Below are 21176 nucleotides of genomic sequence, written 5' to 3'. Positions count from 1 at the left end.
TAATATGGGCAGTCTGCCCTGTAGGGACACAGGCTCTCTTTTAGTGAGCTGGTCAGCAGACCCCTCCTGGTGCCACAGAGCTGGCGCCGGGGCGGTGGAGTTCGGAGCTGGGTCTGGGCCGCGGCGCACGCGCTCCCTGCGGCCCGTGCCCAGTCCGGCCTTCCTCCGGAGCCCCGGGCGCAGGAGACCTCGCCCACAACCCCGCCCCCGCCATCGCCCCGCCCACCTTGGCCCCGCCCCGCCGGCGGCCCCGCCCCCGTCTCCTCCCCGCCCCCAGGAGCCGACGAGTGGCGGCGGCTGCGGCCCCAGGACCCGGTTCCCTCAGACAAGAGGGCGGGTGGAGGAGGAAGCGACCGAGCACCCGCCCGCCTCAGCAGACTTCGCGCCGTCGGCTCCCGGGCCTTGCGGCACCGAGAAGGAAAAGCCAAGGCGGGCCGCGAGGAGAGGAGGCGGCGGGGGCGCGGGGCGGAGGCGGCGCGGCCGGCCGCGGCTGCCGCTTTGTTGTGCGCGGCCCGGGCCGAGGAAGCAGAAGTGGGAGGAGGGGGGAGCTCTGCGTCCCGCTCCCTCCGCGGCTCATGGCGACGGCGCTCGGCACATCCGGGACTCTCCGGCCCTGGCGGCCGCGGCGCGGGCTGTTCGGGCCCCGGCCCCGGCCGCTGTGGTGACTCCTCCGCGTCTCGCCGTCGTCCCAGCCCAGCCCGCTCGCTCGCCGCCACCACCACCGCCGCCGCCGCCTCCCCCGCCGCCGGGGACATGTCTAACCCCGGAGGCCGGAGGAACGGGCCCGTCAAGCTGCGCCTGACAGGTGAGCAGGGCGGGCGGCTGCGGAGGCGCCCGTGGCCGGGCCGAGGGCCGGGGTCGCTCTCGGTGGTGCGTTGGAGGGGAATGCGGGCGTGGGAAGGCCTAGTTCGGGGAGGCATTGGAGAAGCACTTAAGCGGGCTCGGGAAATTCTTCAGAACGCCGAGTGGGGCCCGTGGGGCTCCCGGGGAGGGCGGGTTTGAGGTCCCGACGTCTTGTTTCCCCGGGTCACAGGCGCAGCGTCTGGGCTTCTGCCCAGGTGGGGTAGGGAAGGGGATTACCAAATCCGGTCGCTGGCTGCGGGCAGTAAACACTCCTTAAATATGGAGTGCTTACCGGGGGAGCGAGAGAATGTGTGTGTGTGTGTGTGTGTGTGTTCCCCGGTTGTTAACGTGACCCCCACCTATGCCCGGGTGTGAAACCTTTACTCTCCAGCTGCCAGCCTCTGTGGCCAGCGCCACACACCTTCAACGCACGTCTCTGGGAGGGACTGAGACTGTGGTTGGCTTTTCCGGTGTGTCTGCCTGATCCCACGACTCCCGGCTCATTGTACCCTCTGTGTTTTGGAAGTTGTTTGATTGCAGGGTAGCGTGTTTGGGGTTGTTCCTTGTAGGCCGCAGGACTGGTGGCTCACGTCTGTAACTCCAGACCTGGTTTCGAAACGCTGGGCTTGGGATGCATCTGAAAGCCTGGGCTCATGCAAACTTCGACGCGAACTTTCTCCGGTTCTCGCCACGCTCCGCACCCTTTTCTAACCGGGAAAGAATGCTCCCAGGGATTTGTTAAAGAGGAGGCAAAGCTGTCGATGTTCCCCGGTGCATCGACTTGTTAACACGCTACAGGTGTAATTTGCTTACGCTGCCACTTCTGATCGTCTTCCGTGGCTGCAGCACCCTCATTTTCAGGAAAAATTGTTTTTAGTTTGAAGAGTGTAATTGAAGCTACTGCCCCTATGCTAGTCTCGTTATTATCGGAAGTAAACTGTCCACATTTATTATATTCAGAGGGGTGATGAGAGAGCGCGCATTTCGCAGGGGCTTCGTATGCATTTGTGCCCACACTAAACTTTGAAATTTGTATGGACGAATTTTGTAGTTGGGTGCTTGTGTGTTAAATGCCAGTCCATGGGCTGTGCTTTCTGGATAACTTGCAGTGGATTTGGTGTTTGAGAATTTAGCTTGAATGTCTGTTGGCTACAGCTTAAAAATACTTTACTTTTGGGGCTGGAGAGATGGCCCGGTGGTTAAGAGTGTATCCTGTTCTTGAAGAGGACCTGAGTTCTATTCCCAGCACCTCCATCCCAGTCCTTTGCTCACTACCACCTGTAACTCCCGAGGGATTTGATGCACCTGACCTCCCACAGGCACCTTCACTCATGTACACATACCACCCCTACCCCCAGTAATTAAAAATATATTCATATTGCTGACACTGAAAGTGTTCTTCCCTCTAGGGAAAATTAACTGTTTCTTAATGGAAAAGCTATATTTGGGAATGCTTTTCTTTCCATCTTTTTGTCTTTATCTGGGGGGAGTCAGTGGAACACAGTTATAAAGGATCTTTGTTGCTTTAGTTTATCTATTACTGTTCTTATTAGGCAGGGCTGTGTCAATAATTATAGAAAGAAATAGTGAGTGTGGGTGTGCAAACGGTCAGAAATAGGCTGTTATTTATTTCCTTCTAGGATATATACATGGGAGAGGAAAGAGGGATTTTGATTTTTTTTGAATAAAATGAGTTTTAGCTTTTCATTACTTGTGTGTGTGTGTCTGTGTCTGTCTGTGGGGGGGGTATCATGACCATGGAGCACATGTGGAGGTCACTCTCCTCCTACCTTGTGAGTCCTGCCAATCAAACTTAGGTTGTCAGGCTTCAGAGAAACTGCCTTCGCCCCTTTAGCCATCTCAGTGTTTTGAGGGCTACTGTGATTTAGGAGATCTTATATTTATCCATCATTTCTTTGCTGCATATGATATTTTCCAAAAATTCACGACTGAAGTGTGTTCGGCTAATGTGATAACTACCGCTCTACAGAAACCTCCCATGAGAGGGAAAAGATCACACTTAGTTTTTGAGCAAGAGGATACATTAGACTAAATTTATAGAGTGATTTTGTATACTTAGTTTTTTCTGAAGAATTTTAAATACTGTCCTTTCCTCTTAATTGTAAAAACAGTTTGAACAGTTGAACTGCTCTCAGTTTCTTAAAGCCATTGGGAATTTGCCTGTGAATAGTTTTCTCAAAGTCTGACAAATATTAAAAACATTGTTTTCCATTTGATTACATGTGGTGAAATCTCTGTTTTGCAAGGAGCATTAACTTATATTTTTTCATTTTTGTTCATCATTTACAAATTAAATACTATAGATTTTAACAAATAGATCTCAAGAGCTGGATTCAATTAGCAGCTTTTTAGGACACAAACATAAAAGGGTTAGATGGAAAAGATTGTTTTGACTGACTGGATAAATGACAGGGCTGTGTTTGATGTGTGTCCAGGAATTGGTCTGGAGCTGGTGCCCAACTTCTCAGTCCATCTTGAGAAGCCAAATAAAATATTTAACCTAGGCCTCTTTTTGTTTAAAAAAAAGTTGATTCTTTGTTAAGACCTTAAGAAATGTTTGGCATACCTTTAGATTAAGTGTTTAACAGTTCATTTAGGTCTGGGTTCCCTAATAGAGGAAAAAACTCACTTAAAAAAAATTCCACAGTGAACTTTTATTTGGTTTATAATACACTTGGGTTGTAGGATGTTTTAAGATTACTGTTCTTTGCTCTAAGTTAAAGCCATTTAAAAATTTACATTTATGGAGTACCTTTGATTCCAAGGTACTTTATGAACTGTAGTTAATTATATTCTTAATGGAGAATTGCCCATTGCTGAAAGGGTGTTAACAGTTCTTTCATAGCCAGTCTCTGCCTGTTTGTCTCTCAGACCCCGCTCTATGAAATCTCTGCCCACAGTGGATATTTTCTACAGACTGTTCCTAAAATCCATCCATTAGTTAACTGAGATATTGTTGCTGCTAAGAAGTGGACCTAATTCAGTCTCAAATTTGAGATTCCTTAGGCCATTGATGAATATATGGAATGTTCTATCAAGTTACTTCTAGTTTTTATGACACATTGACAGTTGATCATTAAAATGGGCTGTCTCAGAACACTATCAGTTTCAGTTTGTATTTGTAGAGTGGAGAATGGATTGATTATTTATTGTGTAGTTTGTAGTGTGACACATATCTAATACAGGCTTTCCTTATAACAGTAAGAAACGGTTTGGCCAGCCCTGCAGTGGTAACACACATTGGGAGGCAGAGGCAGACAAATCTCTGAGTGTGAGACCAGCCTGGTCTACAGAGTGAATTCCAGGACGGCCAGGGCTACACAGAGAAACTCTGTCTCGAAAAAGAAAAAAAAAAAGAAAGAAAGAAATGGTTTGGGTTGAAAATATTCTATATATTTGGTTATAGTTAAAAAAATGTGGTAAGTTCTTATACCCATATTGTTTTTGAAAATCAAAGGTTGGAAAAAGCAGTTTAGTGTAGTTTCTAATATTTTAAATTCTTTGGTATGGAGCAATAGATTACTTATCCAGAACCTTTATTTTAGACCTTTTGTAAATACAGTGTTTTTGTATGCTGTTTCTTATTTTAAAAATCCTTGACAGCCGGGTGGTGGTGGCACACGCCTTTAATCCCAGCACTTGGAAGGTAGAGGCAGGCGAATCTCTGTGAGTTCGAGACCAGCCTGGTCTACAAGAGCTAGTTCCAGGACAGGCTCCAAAACCACAAGAAACCCTGTCTCGAAAAACCAAAAAAAAAAACAAAAAACAAAAAAACTTGACAGTAGAGATGTTAAGTTGACCTATATGTAAGGAAAATTAATTTTAAAATCTCACTTTAAATATATTTGTATTTTAATGTTATTTCACTGTATGCTTTATTTAAAACTTTAAGCTTCATTGTATTTTTTGGGTTTCTAAGCATGAATGTGCCTTTGTATGTAATGACTTCTTGAGGTCTATTGCTATTTGAATGCAGCTAATTCATTTTATTGGTTTCTGAGAAGGAAACCAAAATGTCATAGCTCCTTTTCTTTTTTTTTTTTTTTTTAATATTTATTTATTTATTATGTATACAATATTCTTTCTGCATGTATGCCTACAGGCCAGAAGAGGGCACCATACATCATTACAGATGGTTGTGAGCCACCATGTGGATGCTGGGAATTGAACTCAGGACCTTTGGAGGAGCAGGCAATGCTCTTAACCACTGAGCCATCTCTCCAGCCCATAGCTCCTTTTCTTAAATGCTCTCTTGTATGCTGATTTTCTTCAGACAGGTAGTAGTTTGGTTTTCTTGAGGAATGTGTGTTTAATCATGGTTTCTGCCTTTTTCATGTTGTTTTATCTATTTTTATAATAATGTGTGCTGCCTAGTTTATGTCAACTCAACACAAGCTAGAGTTATCAGAGAGGAGGAAGCCTCAATTGAGAAAATGCTGCTGTACAATCTGGCTGTAGGCCAACCTGTAGGGCATTTTTCTTAATGATTAATGTTTGAGGGCCCAGCCTGTTGTGGGTGGTGCCACTCCTGGGCTGGTTGGTGGTCCTGGGTTCTACAAGAAAGCATGGTGAGGAAACCATGAGGAGCAAGCCAATGAGCAGCTCCTCTCCATGGCCTTTGCAGCAGCTCCTGCCCTTAGGTTTCTGTCTTGTTGGAGTTCCTGGCCTGCTTGAGTTCCTGTCTTGACTTACTTCTATGGTGGACTGTAGTGGTGTGGAAATGTAAGCCAAATAAATCCTTCCCTTCCCAGCTTGCTTTTGATCATGGTGTTTTATCATAGCCAGAGTAACCCTGATTAAGACAACATAACATTATTTAGCATGTAATTTAGCACATTTAGCATATAACTCAATTTTTTTCCTTTGTCTTTTGAGCTGTTATTTGTGTAACGGCTCTACCACACTTGGCTCATAGTTTTCTTTTTAGGCAGATTATGTAGTTTACTGATTTCAAGCTCATTGTGTATTTGAGGATGACCTTGAAATTCAGATCTTTTTGCCTCCATTTCCCTACTCCTGGAATCACAGTGTGTGCTGCTATTCCTGGAATAATTCAATTTTCAAGGTAAAGCAAAGGATCAGGCAATGTTTTTAATTAATTAATTTTGTGTGGATTGAACCTAGCGCCTTGTACATGCCAAGCAAGCACTCTACCATTGAGCTATGTGTCTGGCCTTAATATGTCTTATTCTTTTAAAATAGATCATATTTAACAGAACGTAAAGTCTGTTTATGATTTATTATAATTTTGAATGTCAGTTACTGTATTGTAATGTGTAGGGTTTAAAATGACATGGTCTGTAGAGAGAACTGTTTGTCCCTGGATAAATTATGGATTGTTGACTTTGTTCTTGTATTTTTTTCCATTGACCCTCATTTTTGGCCACTGTTACTTTCATATTTAAGAATGCTAATACCAGTAGGCCTGGTGGTGAATACCTTTAATCACAGCACTTGGGAGGCACAGACAGGTGGGTCTCTTGAGTTTGAAGTGTGCCTGGTCTATATAGTGAGTTTCAGGCCAGCAAGGGCTATACATTGAGACCTTATTAAGGGGAAAAAAAAACCCGAATCCTTGAAATATACTATTCTAATTAGCATTTTAAAATATTTATTTTGTGTGTTACGTTTTGCCTGAATGTGTGTTTATGGTGCCCTCTGAGGTCAGAAGAGAACATCAGATTTCTTGGAACTGGGTTATAGATCATTGTGAATAACCATGTTGGTGCTTGAAACCAATTCTGGGCCCTTTACAAGATCAACAAATGCTCTTAACAGCTGAGCCATCTCTCCAACCTCATAATCAGCTTTTTTTGTTATGTTTTGTTTGTGGGACAGAAGAGTCTTTCTCTGGAGATCATACTGACCTTGAATTTGTAGTGATTCTCTTGCTTTTACCTCTTCTGTTCTGGATTATAGGTGTCTGACGCTAATCCTTATGGTAATCAGCATCATTACGTGTTTTGTATAATTGACATGTATTAAGTACTGAACACTGGAGCTAACGAGGTGACTCAGCAAGTAAAGATTGTCTCTAAACCTGATGGCCTGAGTTCGGTCACTGAGACTCATATGATAGAAGTAGGGACTACCTGTAGAAAGTTATTCTCTGATTCCACACTTTATGACCTGACGTATTGTATACATGGTGTGCACACACACAGACACAGATAAATTAAAAAATAGACACTGTCAAGTTTTCAGCTGTTGTCATTTTTTGTTTGTACAACAGCTACATGAAGTAGGAAGTTAAGTACATTTCAGAACGCAAGTTACCTATCTAGAGATGTTAAAGTCTTATGAGTGTTCTGTGGAAAGATAGTCATTTGGAGTTATTCTTACACTTTGTAATCCTAGTTTGTTTATTTGTTTTTTTAAGGCTCAGTCAGATTACTGTTCAGTCAGAGATTACTGTTATCTGTAGAACTTTCCCTGACCTGAATTGGTCTTTCCTTTATGCTGCTAAGAGACCCTTTCTCTAGTCTAGTATAGGATCTAACTCTGATTGGGACTTGTTTCTGTGCTGTAAATTCCCTGAAGACAAGGTCCCTGTGTCAACATAAATTGGGAGCTTGGACACTTTACTAAATGAATGCTGGAGACTTATACATAGTTCTATATAGTCCCACAGGCATTGGGTATGAATTGACAAGAGACAGAGACTGCTCCATTTAGGACCTTGCTATATTTGCCAGAAAGTTTGATATTGTTTTAAGGTGATGGGAGCCATTGAAATATTTTAAACTTTATTACATTTGCTATTCTCAAAAATCCAAAAAAAAAAAAAAGTAGCCTAGCAGTAATATGGAAGATAGACTGTAATTAGACTGTAATTGAAGCTATAAAGACTGGTTTTTAGGAGAACCAGTTTGGAAAATTTGATAGCATTCATTTTCAGGTTTCTTTATGCTATTTGAACACTTATTTCCAAATTTTATTACCACAAATAATTGCTGTAAGCATCTTGGTATAGATAAATTTGACCCCCCTTATTTATTTGTTTATGGTTTTGAAAGTCATTACCCAAGCTGGCCTTGTGAATTCTTTATGTAGTTGAGACTCTTCTTGCTTTCCCAAGTGCTAGGATTGTAGGTATGTGTTATTGTGCCTAATTTTTCTGTAGTGCTGGAGATTGGATTTAGGGCATCATTAATCTTAAGCACTCTACCAACTGAACTACATTCCAAGTTCATAACTTTGAGTTTAAAAATTATTTTCTTATATTTCCATAAAAATAGAGTCAGAGTTTAGTATGGTGATAACATACCTGTATCCCAACGTTTGTGAGGTTTAAACAGGAGGATCATGAGGTTAAGGCCAGCCTACATAGTGAGTTCCAGCCAGCCTGGGTTATAGGGAGAGACTGTGTTTAAAAAAGACAAAACCAAAACAGTATTGTCATATTCAAGTGTGTTGATTCTTTTAATATTATTTTTTAAGAATATTTTTCTTGTATTTATTGCTTTTACATTTTTTCCATACAGTATATTTTAACCATTTTCCCCTTCCCAACTCCTCCCAGATCTCCTTACTTCCCTACCCACCCAACTTTGTGTTCTTTTTCTTTCTTAAAAACAAACAAACAAAAACCCTCAAAACACAAAATAACCAAAAGCAGACAAAAAACATGGAGTCTTTTATATTGGCCAATCATTTCATAGGCAGAGACTGTTCTTTCATTTCCCGACTGCTCAGACCTGAATAATCACACAGAAACTATATTAATTACAACACTGTTTGGCCTGTTAGCTCAGGCTTCTTTTTTTTTTCAAAATATTTATTTATTTATTTATTTATTTATTTATTTATTTATTTATTTATTGTGTATATAATATTCTGCCTGTGTATATGCCTACAGGCCAGAAGAGGGCACCAGATCTCATTACAGATGGTTGTGAGCCACCATATGGTTGCTGGGAATTGAACTCAGGACCTCTGGAATAGCAGGCAATGCTCTTAACCACTGAGCCATCTCTCCAGCCCTAGCTCAGGCTTCTTATTAACTAACTCTTACATCTTAACCCATTTCTAGTAATTTGTGTATCACCACAAGGCTGTGGTTTACCGGGGAAGGTTCTATTCTGGCATCTTTCTGCTTTGGCAGCTACATGGCGTCTCTCTGACTCTGCCTTCTCTCTCTCTCTGTTTCTTCCAGCCTGACTATATTCTGCTCTGCAATAGGCCAAATCAACTTTATTCATTAGCCAATAAAAGCAACACATACACAGAAGGTTGTTCCACACCATTTCCCCTTTTCTGTCCAAATAAAAAGGAAGGTTTTAACTTTAACTTAGTAAAATTACACATAGGAAAACAGGTTCAAAGCAAGAATTACAGTTACAATATTTAGTCTATTTGTATCTGGCAAAATTAAAGAAAATACTCTATTATCTATTTTATCATTGTGACTAAAGTTTCTTATCTAATATATCTCTTATCATAACTAAGGAAAATTATAACTGTCTTCAAATCTTCAAAGACCCCAGAAGGATATAATATTACCTAAGTAGTCAGAAAGTGTATTGCAAGGAATCTCCAAAGGTCTGGAATTGACAGACACATCTTGCTGCTTGGACAGTCACCCAAAGTTTTTCTGTTGAGGCATCCATCTTCAGCCTACAGGCCCATAGTATCCGGCAGACTTTTCCATGAAGCAGGAAATTTGAAAGGCTGTTTTGCCTATCTTGGCAGTTTGTCAGTCACTTTCTTCTGTATCCTGCAGAATGTCTGTCAGTTTCTCCTGTGAAGCAGGAACCCTAAAGGACCATCCCGTCTTTTGGAATGTTCAGTAGTCACTTTTCTGTGGGTCCTGTATGTCTAGTTCACACAGCATACTATCAAGCAGTCCAGGCAAGAGCAGTTCTTGCCCAAATGACTAGCCTTGTCACATTAAGTTAAATTAAGATGTAAGAGTTAATAAGAAATTCCATAGCGAGTTTCTTCAATGCTCATTAACTTCTCTGAAGTAATTGGTGCTGCCAGAAGCAAACATGTCTCACAGTTGAGAAAAGTCTTAAGTTCTTAAAAGATTTTAAATGCCATATTCCATAGGTCTTTGAAGTGTTGAAGATTATCTACCTAACTGAAATATATCTCTGTACATCTAGAAAACCTAACATGACTACAAGTTTGGGTGTTATAAATGACTTCCTATTAATCTGTAATTTTTAATTATACATTTTAAAATGAGCTGCCTAAACATTAATTCCTTAAACAAGAACAGTAGTACATATAACAAAATTGACCTTAAATTTGTATCAATAGACCAAGGTCTGTATCAATGCAAAGTATTCATTACTATATCATATCTCCCTTTTATTTAAAAAAAAAAAAAGATTGGCTGTGACTGTTAACAATTTCTACCCAACCCTTTTTAAATGAATACAAACATTTATAAACAATCATTTTGAGAATTTGGGTGTAGTTTTTTCCAAACTGCTTCCTGCTTTTTGTTGGATGAAGAATTTCAGGGTTCATGGAGAACTTTCGTGGGGGGTCTTGTTCCTTCAAACCCCATTAGCCTGGAAGGAATCCACAGGTTCTCATCTTCTCTGGAAATAAAAGCAGAACCTCTTTTCCAAAGCAACATATCCTTAGACCCAAATTTTAAAGTCAAGACACCTTTATGTGGGTTTAACTTAGCAGCCCCCAGAATCAAATGTCTCTCTACAGTCAAAAAAATTCAAAGAAAATGCAATAATATGCATTATCCAAACTCTCTGTATTTTCCATCTTTACATGGCTTAGTTTTCTTTATTCCTTTAATCCATGACTGTCTATACTCTTTTATATTACTTTTACTGTCTCTTTAAAGACTTTACTTTTTATAACTGTCTATATTCTTTTTTTCTCTCTCCTCCAAGCCCACATTTTTAAACACACTATGTCTCATTTATTTATTTTTTTATTTATTTTTTTTTTCCGTTTGTCGAGACAGGGTTTCTCTGTGGTTTTGGAGCCTGTCCTGGAACTAGCTCTTGTAGACCAGGCTGGTCTCGAACTCACAGAGATCCGCCTGCCTCTGCCTCCCGAGTGCTGGGATTAAAGGCGTGCTCCACCACCGCCCGGCACTATGTCTCATTTAGAGGTCTTTTATGTCTGAATTTGTCCTATTGTGTATCTGAAATCCTTTTTTTCTGACAAGGAGCATTTAAAAATGATAAGCAGTGTGGTTGCAGCAGTACTGGCTCCACCTCTCTTGGCCTTTCAATATGGTGGAGGTACATTTACCACCAGCTCTGGGATTGCTGGGTGGGAGCCATGCTTTCTACCTCACCTCCGGGAAGCATAGTGCAGCACACATACACCCTTTTTGTCTGAGTAAAAGCTAAATCTGCCGTGCAGCATGCTCATGGTCTGGATATGTCTCCATGTATAGTAGTGGGAATCTGCCATGCTTTTCTGCCTGTGCACGCCTAGCAGACCTGATCCAGTGGCATACCCTGGCAGGGGTGCTGAGCAGCAGGCATGCTCTCAGCTTCTTTTCTCCTAACCCTGAGCTGGCATACAGTCACCTGGACCTGAAGTGTGTGGCTGGCCACGTGGGTTAGTCCCAAACGTATGGGTTCCATTTGTAGAAGGAGACTGCTGTCTGATTTCCCAGCTGCCTGGACCCGAATAATCACACAGAAACCATATTAATTACAACACTGTTTGACCTATTAGCCCAGACTTCTTATTAACTAACTCTTACATCTTAATTTAACCCATTTTTATTAATCTGTGTATTGCCATGAGACTGTGGTTTACAGGGTAAGGTTCTGTTCTGGCATCTTTCTCCTTTGGCAGTTACATGGCGTCTCTCTGACTCTGCCTACTCTCTCTATATATGTCTCTTTCAGCTTGGCTATATTCTCTTCTGCCATAGGCCAAAGCAACTTTATTCATTAGCCAATAAAAACAACACATATACAGAAGGACATTCCACATCAATTCCTGAGCATGAGTCCTCCCCTGATTGATGTATCTAGTATTCACTCCATTGGAGAAAACTGATTTCCTATCTCCCAGATTCTTGTAAGTAGCTTTTTGGCCAGGGGTAGGACTTTGTGTCTGCTTCTCTGTGCTTAGATTTTTTTTTTTAAGATTTATTTATTTATTATGTATACAGCATTCTGCCTGCATGTATGCCTGCACACCAGAAGAGAGCACCAGCTTTCATCATAGATGGTTGTGAGTCACCATGTGGTTGCTGGGAATTGAACTCAGGACCTCTGGAAGAGCAGCCAGTGCTCTTAACCTCTGAGCCATCTCTCCAGCCCCTGTGCTTAGATTTTTGTCTTCATATGTACATGCTGCTATGGTCTCTGTGAGTTCATCCATGCATCAGTTGTTTCCCTAGAGTCATCCACCTAACTGTGTCTTACACTTTTTCCATCTCCTATACTCAGATGACCCCTGAATCTTGAGGTGAGGTAGGTGTTTGATAGACATCTCCTTGAGGACTGAGTGCTCCAGTCTTTTCTTCTCTGCACATTGTTCAGTTGTGGGTCTCTGTATATATTATCTCCTGCAAGAAGCTGTTTCTCTGAGTAGGGTTTGGCGATGCACTGATGGATGTGTATAGCCTTATGTCATTAGGAATCATTTTACATTTTTTTGCTGTGTAGATTAACATAGATTAATAGTAGCAAGTTTTTTTCTACCAGTAGATGGAGCACTTTCTGCACAGGTACGTAGCTGTCAAGCTGAAGACCTGTAAACCAAAGTCAAAATGAGAGTCGTTGGAATAAATGGGATTGAAGGGTTAGATACTGAGAAAGGCAACTCCACCTTTCAGTGAAACTCTACACATAAATTAGTTTATGAATATAAGTTTAAATGCTGCATGTTGTAGATGAGACAGAACTTCATTAAATTAGGACTGCTAACATTAGTTAATTCTACTTGTATTTTTGTGTAACATCATAGGGACCAGACTGATAACTTTCTTACAGAAAGAAATTTTCTAAAGAAAAAAGTTGAGGGGCTGGAGAGATGGCTCAGAGGTTAAGAGCATTGCCTGCTCTTCCAAAGGTCCTGAGTTCAATTCCCAGCAACCACATGGTGGCTCACAACCATCTGTAATGGGGTCTGGTGCCCTTTTCTGGCCTGCAGGCATACACACAGACAGAATATTGTATACATAATAAATAAATAAATAAATAAATATTTAAAAAAAAGTTGATTCTTTTGAGAGAGGATGAAAAAGTATTTTTAAATTTCTGAAAAAAGTCATGAGACATTTGGAGATATTCAGAATACCATAGCTAATGATACTTGATACATGGTAGGTACATCAGTAACACATAGTGGTGAATTAAAGATGGGTGGAATTGAAAGGTTTAAGACCTCATTGGAAACAAAAGAGTTCTTTCTATGATGTTATTTTTGTATTAACTAATATCTTAATTTTGACATCATTAAACTGTGAAAGTATAGGAGTGAAGAGGTTTTTTTTTTTTGCTAATTTTTGACTTGATTGATAGAACTCCTAACATCTTTATAATTGTGTATGCTTGCATGTGTGTAGGTCCGAGAATGACATTTAGTAGTCAGTTTTCTCTCTCTATCATATGATGAGTCCTGAGGATTGAATTTAGGTCCTTAGGCTTGGTGGGCAGAGCCTTTACCTACTGAGCTGTCTGACTGGTCAAACTCTGTTACCACACTGTAAATTTTGCTCTATAGTGAAATAAAGATCTAGTTGGTATTCACTGAAAACAAATTTGTGGAGTATTACTGTCAGTAATAGGAAGATAATATGTATTTCAGAGTTTTGTTAACTGAATGAGTAAAAGTTTTTTTAAAACGATGTGTGACAAACGTACTGAAAAGGTCTGAGCCCCAGGATCAAGAGCACTGACTACTTTTCCAGAGGACTTGAGTTCAGTTCCAAGCGCCCACATGGCAGAACCATCTGTAACTCCAGTTCGGGAATCTAACACCCTCTTCTAACCTCAAGAGTACCAGACATGCACATGGTACACACACATACATGCAGGGAAAATAAATCTTAAAAGTCTGAGCCAGTACATGTAAACACACTTGTAATCCCGGGTACTGAGGCTGTGGCTATAGGATCTTGCATTCAGAACCAGCCTATGCAACAAGTGAGACAAAAAGATGGTGACTGGGTAAAAGCACAGGCAGCACAGTCCCTTGTAACCGCTGTAAAAAACTGACATCTCTGTAATCCCAGCACTCCTATAGGAAATAGAAGGAAGAGAAAGAGAATCTCTTGGAAATTTGTGGACCAGTTAGCCTCACACATAAAGTAGCAAACAAAAACAACAATGCTGGGTGGTGGTGGTGCACGCCTTTAATCCCAGCATTTGGGAGACAGAGGCAGGCGGATCTCTGTGAGTTTGAAGCCAGCTTGATATACAGAGTTAAGTTCCAGGACAGGCAGAGAAACCCTATCTCAGAAAACCAAAAGAAAAGAAAAGAAAGATTGGTCATTTTCAGGGGTAATGTAATGATATCTTAGTTCCAAAGAGAGTAAATTTAATAATTTTCTCTGCTTAGTAGTTGATGATCCTATTAATAAATGGCAGACTTGTTTTGATTTTTAAAAGGTTCAAGGATTACATTAAGGGTATAATAGATAACCATCTTTAGAAGGATTATAATACAAGGCTCTGGATTAGCTAACTGTTCAGTGGCTAGGGTGAGAATATTTGTCCCCTCTCCTCTTTAGGAGAATCATGGTGCAGAGAAACAGTCTGTAGAGGCTGTAGGCCAACTGTGTTGATGTACCAAAATGTCTATGGCCTCTCCTCCCACCTCTCTCTCCTCTCTCTTTCTTTTTTAACATAGGGTTTGTTTTGAAAGACTCAACTTCTTTTTTTTTTTTTTTTAAATTAAGCTTGTAATTAAAAGATAAAATGAGCCAGGTGGTGGTGACACAAAACTTTTTAATTCCAGCACTCGGGAGGCAGAGGCAGTTGGGTTTCTGTGAGTTCAAGGCCAGTCTGATCCAGAGTGAGTTCCAGGACAGCCAGAGCTGTTACACAGAGAAACCCCGTCTTGAAAAATAAAACAGAGGTAAAATGAGATGATCCTTATTGAGGATAGCACAGATCAGCGCATCTCCTAGTTCAGTTTGAAATAATGAAAATTGTCTTGATTTCATACGATATCCTAGCTTCGTATTCAGTACCTGCTTGTTGGACAGATTGTTTCAAATAGATTGAATATCATCTAAAAATAAGTTTTTGTTTGCTTTGCTGTCTTTTTTTGTAAATTTTGAAGATAGCATATAAAGTAATTGGTTTCATTATAGCATTTTAACAAATGAGTTATTATACTATATTCTAATTTATCATCTTTGCCAGACATAGCTTTTTTTTTTGTTTAAAAAATCATTTTAAATTATGTATCTGTGTGTGGGTATGTGCATGTCAGCACGTGGCCAGAGGCATCGCATCCCTGTAGAGCCATAGGTTGTTGTGAGCTGCTTGACATGGGTACTGGGTACTGAACTCAGGTTCTCTGAAAGAGCAGTCAGTACACATAACCTCTGAGCCATCTCTTTAGTCCCTAACAGATTTTTCAAATCTTTTAATAATGTATAACAACTAATTTCTGTGTGGAAAAATTACCCTGTTGCTAGCCAAACAAATTCTTCTTCCCTTCATTATTTGGAACAAAAGAAGGAAAACAAAAACTCTGAATGATTTATATAATATGAAGCAAAACAAAGTATTTGGAAAAATTATATTTGCTGTATAAAAGGTTTTTAGTATTTCTCTATAAAAAGTAACTCTCAAACTTGTCCCCCCCAATAATTTTATTGTCTAATGACTTTTGTCAGTCAGGAACTTAGGAAGAGACTCCATTGAGCCATATTGGCTTGGTGTTTGTCATGTATCTATTCAGATGACAGCTGGAACTGGAATAGCTGAGGGCCGGTCAGGCATTTCTTTCTTTGCAGATCATGTCCAAGCTTCCATATGATCTCTCTTTGAAGACCGGTCATACTGCCAGGTAGTTTCAGGGCAGCTCCATTGCTAACAAGGGGCTTGGAGGTACCTCCAAGGAATTGCCCAGGGGACAATGCGAAAGTTACATTCTCTCTTCTCACCCAACCTGAAAAGGTCTTGCTATAATCTCTTGTCATACACAAGGGAGTTACAAGCCTTTCTAAATTCATGGGAGAGGAAATATGGACTTCCCTGACTCTAGATAGAAAAAAATGTGAATTTGCAGTCATTTTAACAGTTGTGGGCTGGAGAGATGACTCAGCTGTTAAGAACACTGATTACTTTTCTAGAGGACCTGAGTTCAATTTCCAGCACCCACATGGCAGCTCACAACTGCCTGTAACTCCAGTTCCTGGGGATCTGATACCCCACACAGGCAAGCCTGCAGGCAAAACACCACTGAACAGTAAATAAAAATAAATTATTATTTTTTAAATAAATCCTTTTAAAAAAGATTTATTTATTAAGCATGTAATATACTGCTGACAAAGAAGGCACCAGGTCTCATTACATTACAGATGATTGTGAGCCACCAGGTGGTTGCTGGGAATTGAACTCGGGACCTCTGGAAGAGCAGCCAGTGCTCTTACCCTCTGAGCCATCTCTCCAGCCCCCAAATAAATAATTTTTTTAAAAAGTTTTTTGTATGTAGTGGTAGTGGCAGGAGCTGCTACTACTTTTTGGGGGTTTTAGGTGGTACTGTATTTATCTTTAAATATTTATTTTTAGGTGTGTGTATTTTGCCAGCGTGTATGTATGTGTACCATGTGTATACTCATGGAAGTTAGAAGAGGATATTGGATCCCTTGGAATTACAGATATGAGCCACCATGTATGTGCTGGGAATTGAACCTGTGCCGTTGACCACTGAGTCATCTTTTCATCGCCTATATATGTTTTTTGTATACTAATCTAACAGATTTCATTTTTCCAGCCCTATTTTTTGTGACAGAGTTTCTTTGTTGTGCCTTTGCTATCATGGAGTTTGCTCTGTAGACTGAACTAGCCTCGAACTCAGATCCAACTACCTCTGCCTCCAGAGTGCTGAGATTAAGGCGTGGGTCAACATGCCTGGCTCATTTTTCAACTTTTATTGTTTGTGTTCTACCTCTGAAGTGTTCAGGCATTTTACTAGATCACCTAATGTCAACGGTCTCAAGAATTATTATAATTTGTTATTGACTATAAAAAAACCAAGGTTTGGGCTGGAGAGATGGCTCAGAGGTTAAGAGCATTGCCTGCTCTTCCAAAGGTCCTGAGTTCAATTCCCAGCAACCACATGGTGGCTCATAACCATCTGTAAAGGGGTCTGGTGCCCTCTTCTGGCGAGCAGGCATACACACGAACAGAATATTGTATACATAATAAATAAATAAATAAATATTAAAAAAAAACCAAGGTTATTTGGTAAAGGACTAAAAAGATACACAATGGAAAAAGAAACAGATTAGTAAGAAGACAGACACTATCTGAGTGGAACAACTTATGTAATGTGAAATTCTTTAGTTCTCTATTGATTTTTATACTGAAAAATACTATACTTCAGGGTTAAGAATCAAAGAATGGAGCCAGGCAATGGTGGCACATGCCTTTGATCCCAGCACTCAGGAGGCAGAGGCAGGTGAATTTCTGAGTTTGAGGGCAATCTGGTCTGCATATCAAATTCTAGAATAGTCAGGGCTACACAGAGAAACCATCTCGAAAAATAAAAGAAATCAAAGAATGGCCGGGCGGTGGTGGCGCACGCCTTTAATCCCAGCACTCGGGAGGCAGAGGCAGGCGGATCTCTGTGAGTTCGAGACCAGCCTGGTCTACAAGAGCTAGTTCCAGGACAGGCTCCAAAACCACAGAGAAACCCTGTCTCGAAAAACCAAAAAAAAAAAAAAAAAAAAAAAAAAGAAATCAAAGAATGTAACTGGAGAGGTGGCTCAGGGAATAAGCACTGGCTGCTCTTCCAGAGACCCTGGGCTTTATTTCGAGCACCTGTGCAGTTACTCACAATTGTCTATATTGGTTCTGGGCATCTTTGGGCACCAGACACGCATATGGTACACAGATATGCATGCATGCATGCAAAACACCCATACATGTACAATTAAAAATAATAAAGGTATCAAAGAATGTTAGTGCTCCCCTAGAGTGCCTTGTTTTTCTTCAGCCATGTCACAAAACATTCCTACAGAGCAGCTTCATAAATTAGAATCAAAAAGAGTTCTATTATTTTAAAAATGAACTGGATAGCCTGGAGAGGTGGTTCAGTGGTTACGAGCACCAGCTGCTCTTCCAGACCACCTAGATTCAATTCCTAGGACCCACATGACAGCCCACAGCATCTAGTTCCAGGGATCTGATACCCTCTTTTGACACCTCTGTAGGCACTGCATGTACGTACATTTGGGCAAGGCACCCATAGTTAATTAACTAATTAATTAAAAATGAACTTGAAATTGTGAATAATTTTAAACTAACAGAAAAAGTATGATGCTAATAGAAGTTCTATATTTCCTAAACTCATTTTTCCCTATTTGTCAAAGTATTGCGTATTTGTTAAAATTGATGAAGCAATATTGATACAGTATTAATTGAAATCTGAAATCCATGCTTTATTCAGATTGTAGATGGTGCAAAGGAAGATAGCAAGTTGGTGCAGAATCCAGCCAGTTCATGTCATGGGTCTGTAGAGAGAGGAGGCAGAGGCACCAACCCATCTTCGAGGGTGTTGGTGAGAGGAAGTGTTGAAAAGGTTCTTTACTTTCTCTAGGTTAGGCAGGTTATTCTCTCACCCTGCACGAAGTTTAAGTCTTATTTTGTGGGGAAAGTAACTCAGCTGGCTCCAGACTCAGGGATACATTGATTACACTGTGGGAGAAGAAGAAAAATGCTTTTCTGAAAATGAGGGCCCTGAGTACAGCTTAAATGATAAATCTCCAGCCCCCTCAACCACTGTTCAGCTTCCAGAACAGTAGCAACTAATTACGTGTTTTATACTTTATGAACAAGGCTTTTTTGTCAAAATTGGACAGCCCCAGAGAAAACACTTGTGAATTTTGGAGTCTTCCAATGAAATGGCCATGTTACCGTGCCAGACACTGTGTAAAGAAAGCCGTTAGCTTCCAAGTTGGGGAGGAAGAGCCTTTCTGTCCATTCACTTTCAATAAGAATTAGAAGAATTAGAATTTATGACAAGAACACGCAAGAAGATGGGAGGAGGATGTCTTCAGAGTTCTGAAGGAAGATGGTTTCTAGCTCAAAACCCAGTGATACCCACAGTCAAATGGGAAGGCTGAATACGGGCATTTTGGAACAGTCAGGTCTCAGAAAAAATTCTTTCTACCCCTGCTACTGAAAGGATATGTCCAATGCAGGATCATAATACTGAAAGAAGAGTGGAAGGATGGCTGTAATCCCACGTGCAGAGGGAGAAACAGAGAAACACAGCAAAGTCCTAGGTTAATATGCTAGAGAGTGGGACACTAGATCTCTGTGCAGTCTTAGGCGTTTTTTTCTTGGTAGAGGGTCTACAGTAGAATTATTTATAAATGACCAAGACCCAAACTTGTGAAATGCACTATGGAAATATTTATGCAAATATTCAGAAATGACCAGTGTAAATTATTTAGTGTTTGACAGTTTTATGGATCACAGAAAGAATCAATATTTTTAAAAATTGTGAATTTTTAGTCGGTGTGATCATTCATGCCTTTAATCTCAGGATTCGGAGGCAGGAGAATCTCTGAGTTCAGGCCAGCCTGGTCTACATATTAAGCTCCATGACAGCCAGGATTGCATAGATGTTATCAAAAGTGAATTTTTATTTTGTTGCAGTATTGGATTGAAGCCAGGGCCTTTTGACTACTAGGCAAGCACTGTACTATGAGGTAAACCACTACCCCAGAATAAAAATATTTTAAAATTATTTTACATTTCTTTGCGTGTGAGTGAAAGTCAGGATGACTTGGGGGCATTGGTTCTCCTTCCCCATGTGAGTCCCAGGATCAAACTCAGGTTGTCAGCCTTGCTACAAGGTCCCTTCACCCACTCACTCAGCCATCTTGCTTGCCTGGAGAAAAGTAGTTTTGGAGCCTGCCCTGGAACTCGCTCTGTAGACCAGGCTGGTCTCAAACTCACAGAGATCCGCCTGCCTCTGCCTCCCGAGTGCTGGGATTAAAGGCAAGCTTATGTTTTTGGGTTTGCTAAAAATGTGTTCCAAGAACACTTTGGGTTGTTTTATCTACTGGGTTGAATATTTTTTCTAAATTGTAAACTTTTTATGTCTTAGTAATATATTACTTTCAGGATCTTGCAGTCTTATCACTTGTTTTTGAGTAGTTTTTAGCTCCAGACCTCATTAATATAGATTGGATACATACTACAAACACATAAATTTTAATTTTAGAGTTAATTTTTTTTGATGACCCAATCTTTGAATAATTATTAACGCTTAAATGTTATTTTTGTTTCTCTTGGATCGAAACTTTGGGAACAGTGACTTATTTTATGTGATTTGTACCAATTTTATAAAGGTAATTCAATGCTTTATATTACAAAATGAAACCTGAGTTTGAGAGCTGGGCATGATGACACCTGCTTTTAATCCCAGTGCTTGTAAGGTAGATACAGGAGCACCAGGAGATCAATCATATTCAGTTGTATAGTGAGTTTGAGGCCAGGTTAGGATGAGATCTTGTCTAAAAAACAAACAAAAACTCATAACAACCAGGCAAAAACCCTCCACAAATCTGAGTTTGATTCCATTCAGATGAGTAGTTATCCCTTACTGTCTGTGGGAAACTGGTTGCAAGAACCTTTGCATATATGAAAATTTATGGGTGCTTAAGCCCTTTATATAAAATTTTGTATTATGTAATATTTACATATAATCTACATATATCTTCTCATATAATATAAACCATCAATACATAGTACCTAATACAAGGTAAATGAATCAAATAATTAAATATTAGATTGCTTGATATAAATGAATTAAATAGTTGATTATAAGGGAATTGAGTTGATTGATAATAAGGGGGAAAAGTCTACATGTTCAATATAGATTTTTTTTCCCCTTGAGTTATTTCTTTTTTGTGGTTGAGTCCATAAGTACAGAATTTGTTGAGATGGAAACTATTTTTTGTTTTGGTTTGGTTTTTGATTTTTCGAGACAGGGTTTCTTTGTGTAGCTTTGGAGCCTGTCTTGGGACTTGCTCTGTAGACTGGCCTCAAACTCACAGAGCTCCACCTGCCTCTGCCTCTTGAGTGCTGGAATTAAAGGTGTGTACTACCACCACCTGGCAAAATATATAATTTACTTTTATTTTATTTGCATTGGTGTTTTGCTACATGTATGTC

General features: G+C 40.4%; 1 protein-coding gene across 1 annotated transcript in view; it reads left to right on the top strand.

Annotated features, from left to right (window-relative positions):
- The first annotated feature begins 677 nt into the window (after positions 1 to 677).
- The window catches only part of Smurf2 (SMAD specific E3 ubiquitin protein ligase 2), a 104715-nt gene continuing 84216 nt past the window's right edge, over positions 678 to 21176 (top strand). Inside the window, exon 1 of the mRNA XM_057775267.1 lies at positions 678 to 805. Coding sequence (XP_057631250.1) covers positions 754 to 805 — 52 coding nt within the window. The 5' untranslated portion in view covers positions 678 to 753. The remainder of the gene's footprint in view (positions 806 to 21176) is intronic.

This window comes from Chionomys nivalis, chromosome 7, assembly GCF_950005125.1.
Source record: "Chionomys nivalis chromosome 7, mChiNiv1.1, whole genome shotgun sequence".
Classification (NCBI taxonomy): domain Eukaryota; kingdom Metazoa; phylum Chordata; class Mammalia; order Rodentia; family Cricetidae; genus Chionomys; species Chionomys nivalis.
The sequence above is the reverse complement of the archived record's forward strand: the minus strand, read 5'-3'. Positions and strand labels throughout refer to the sequence as shown.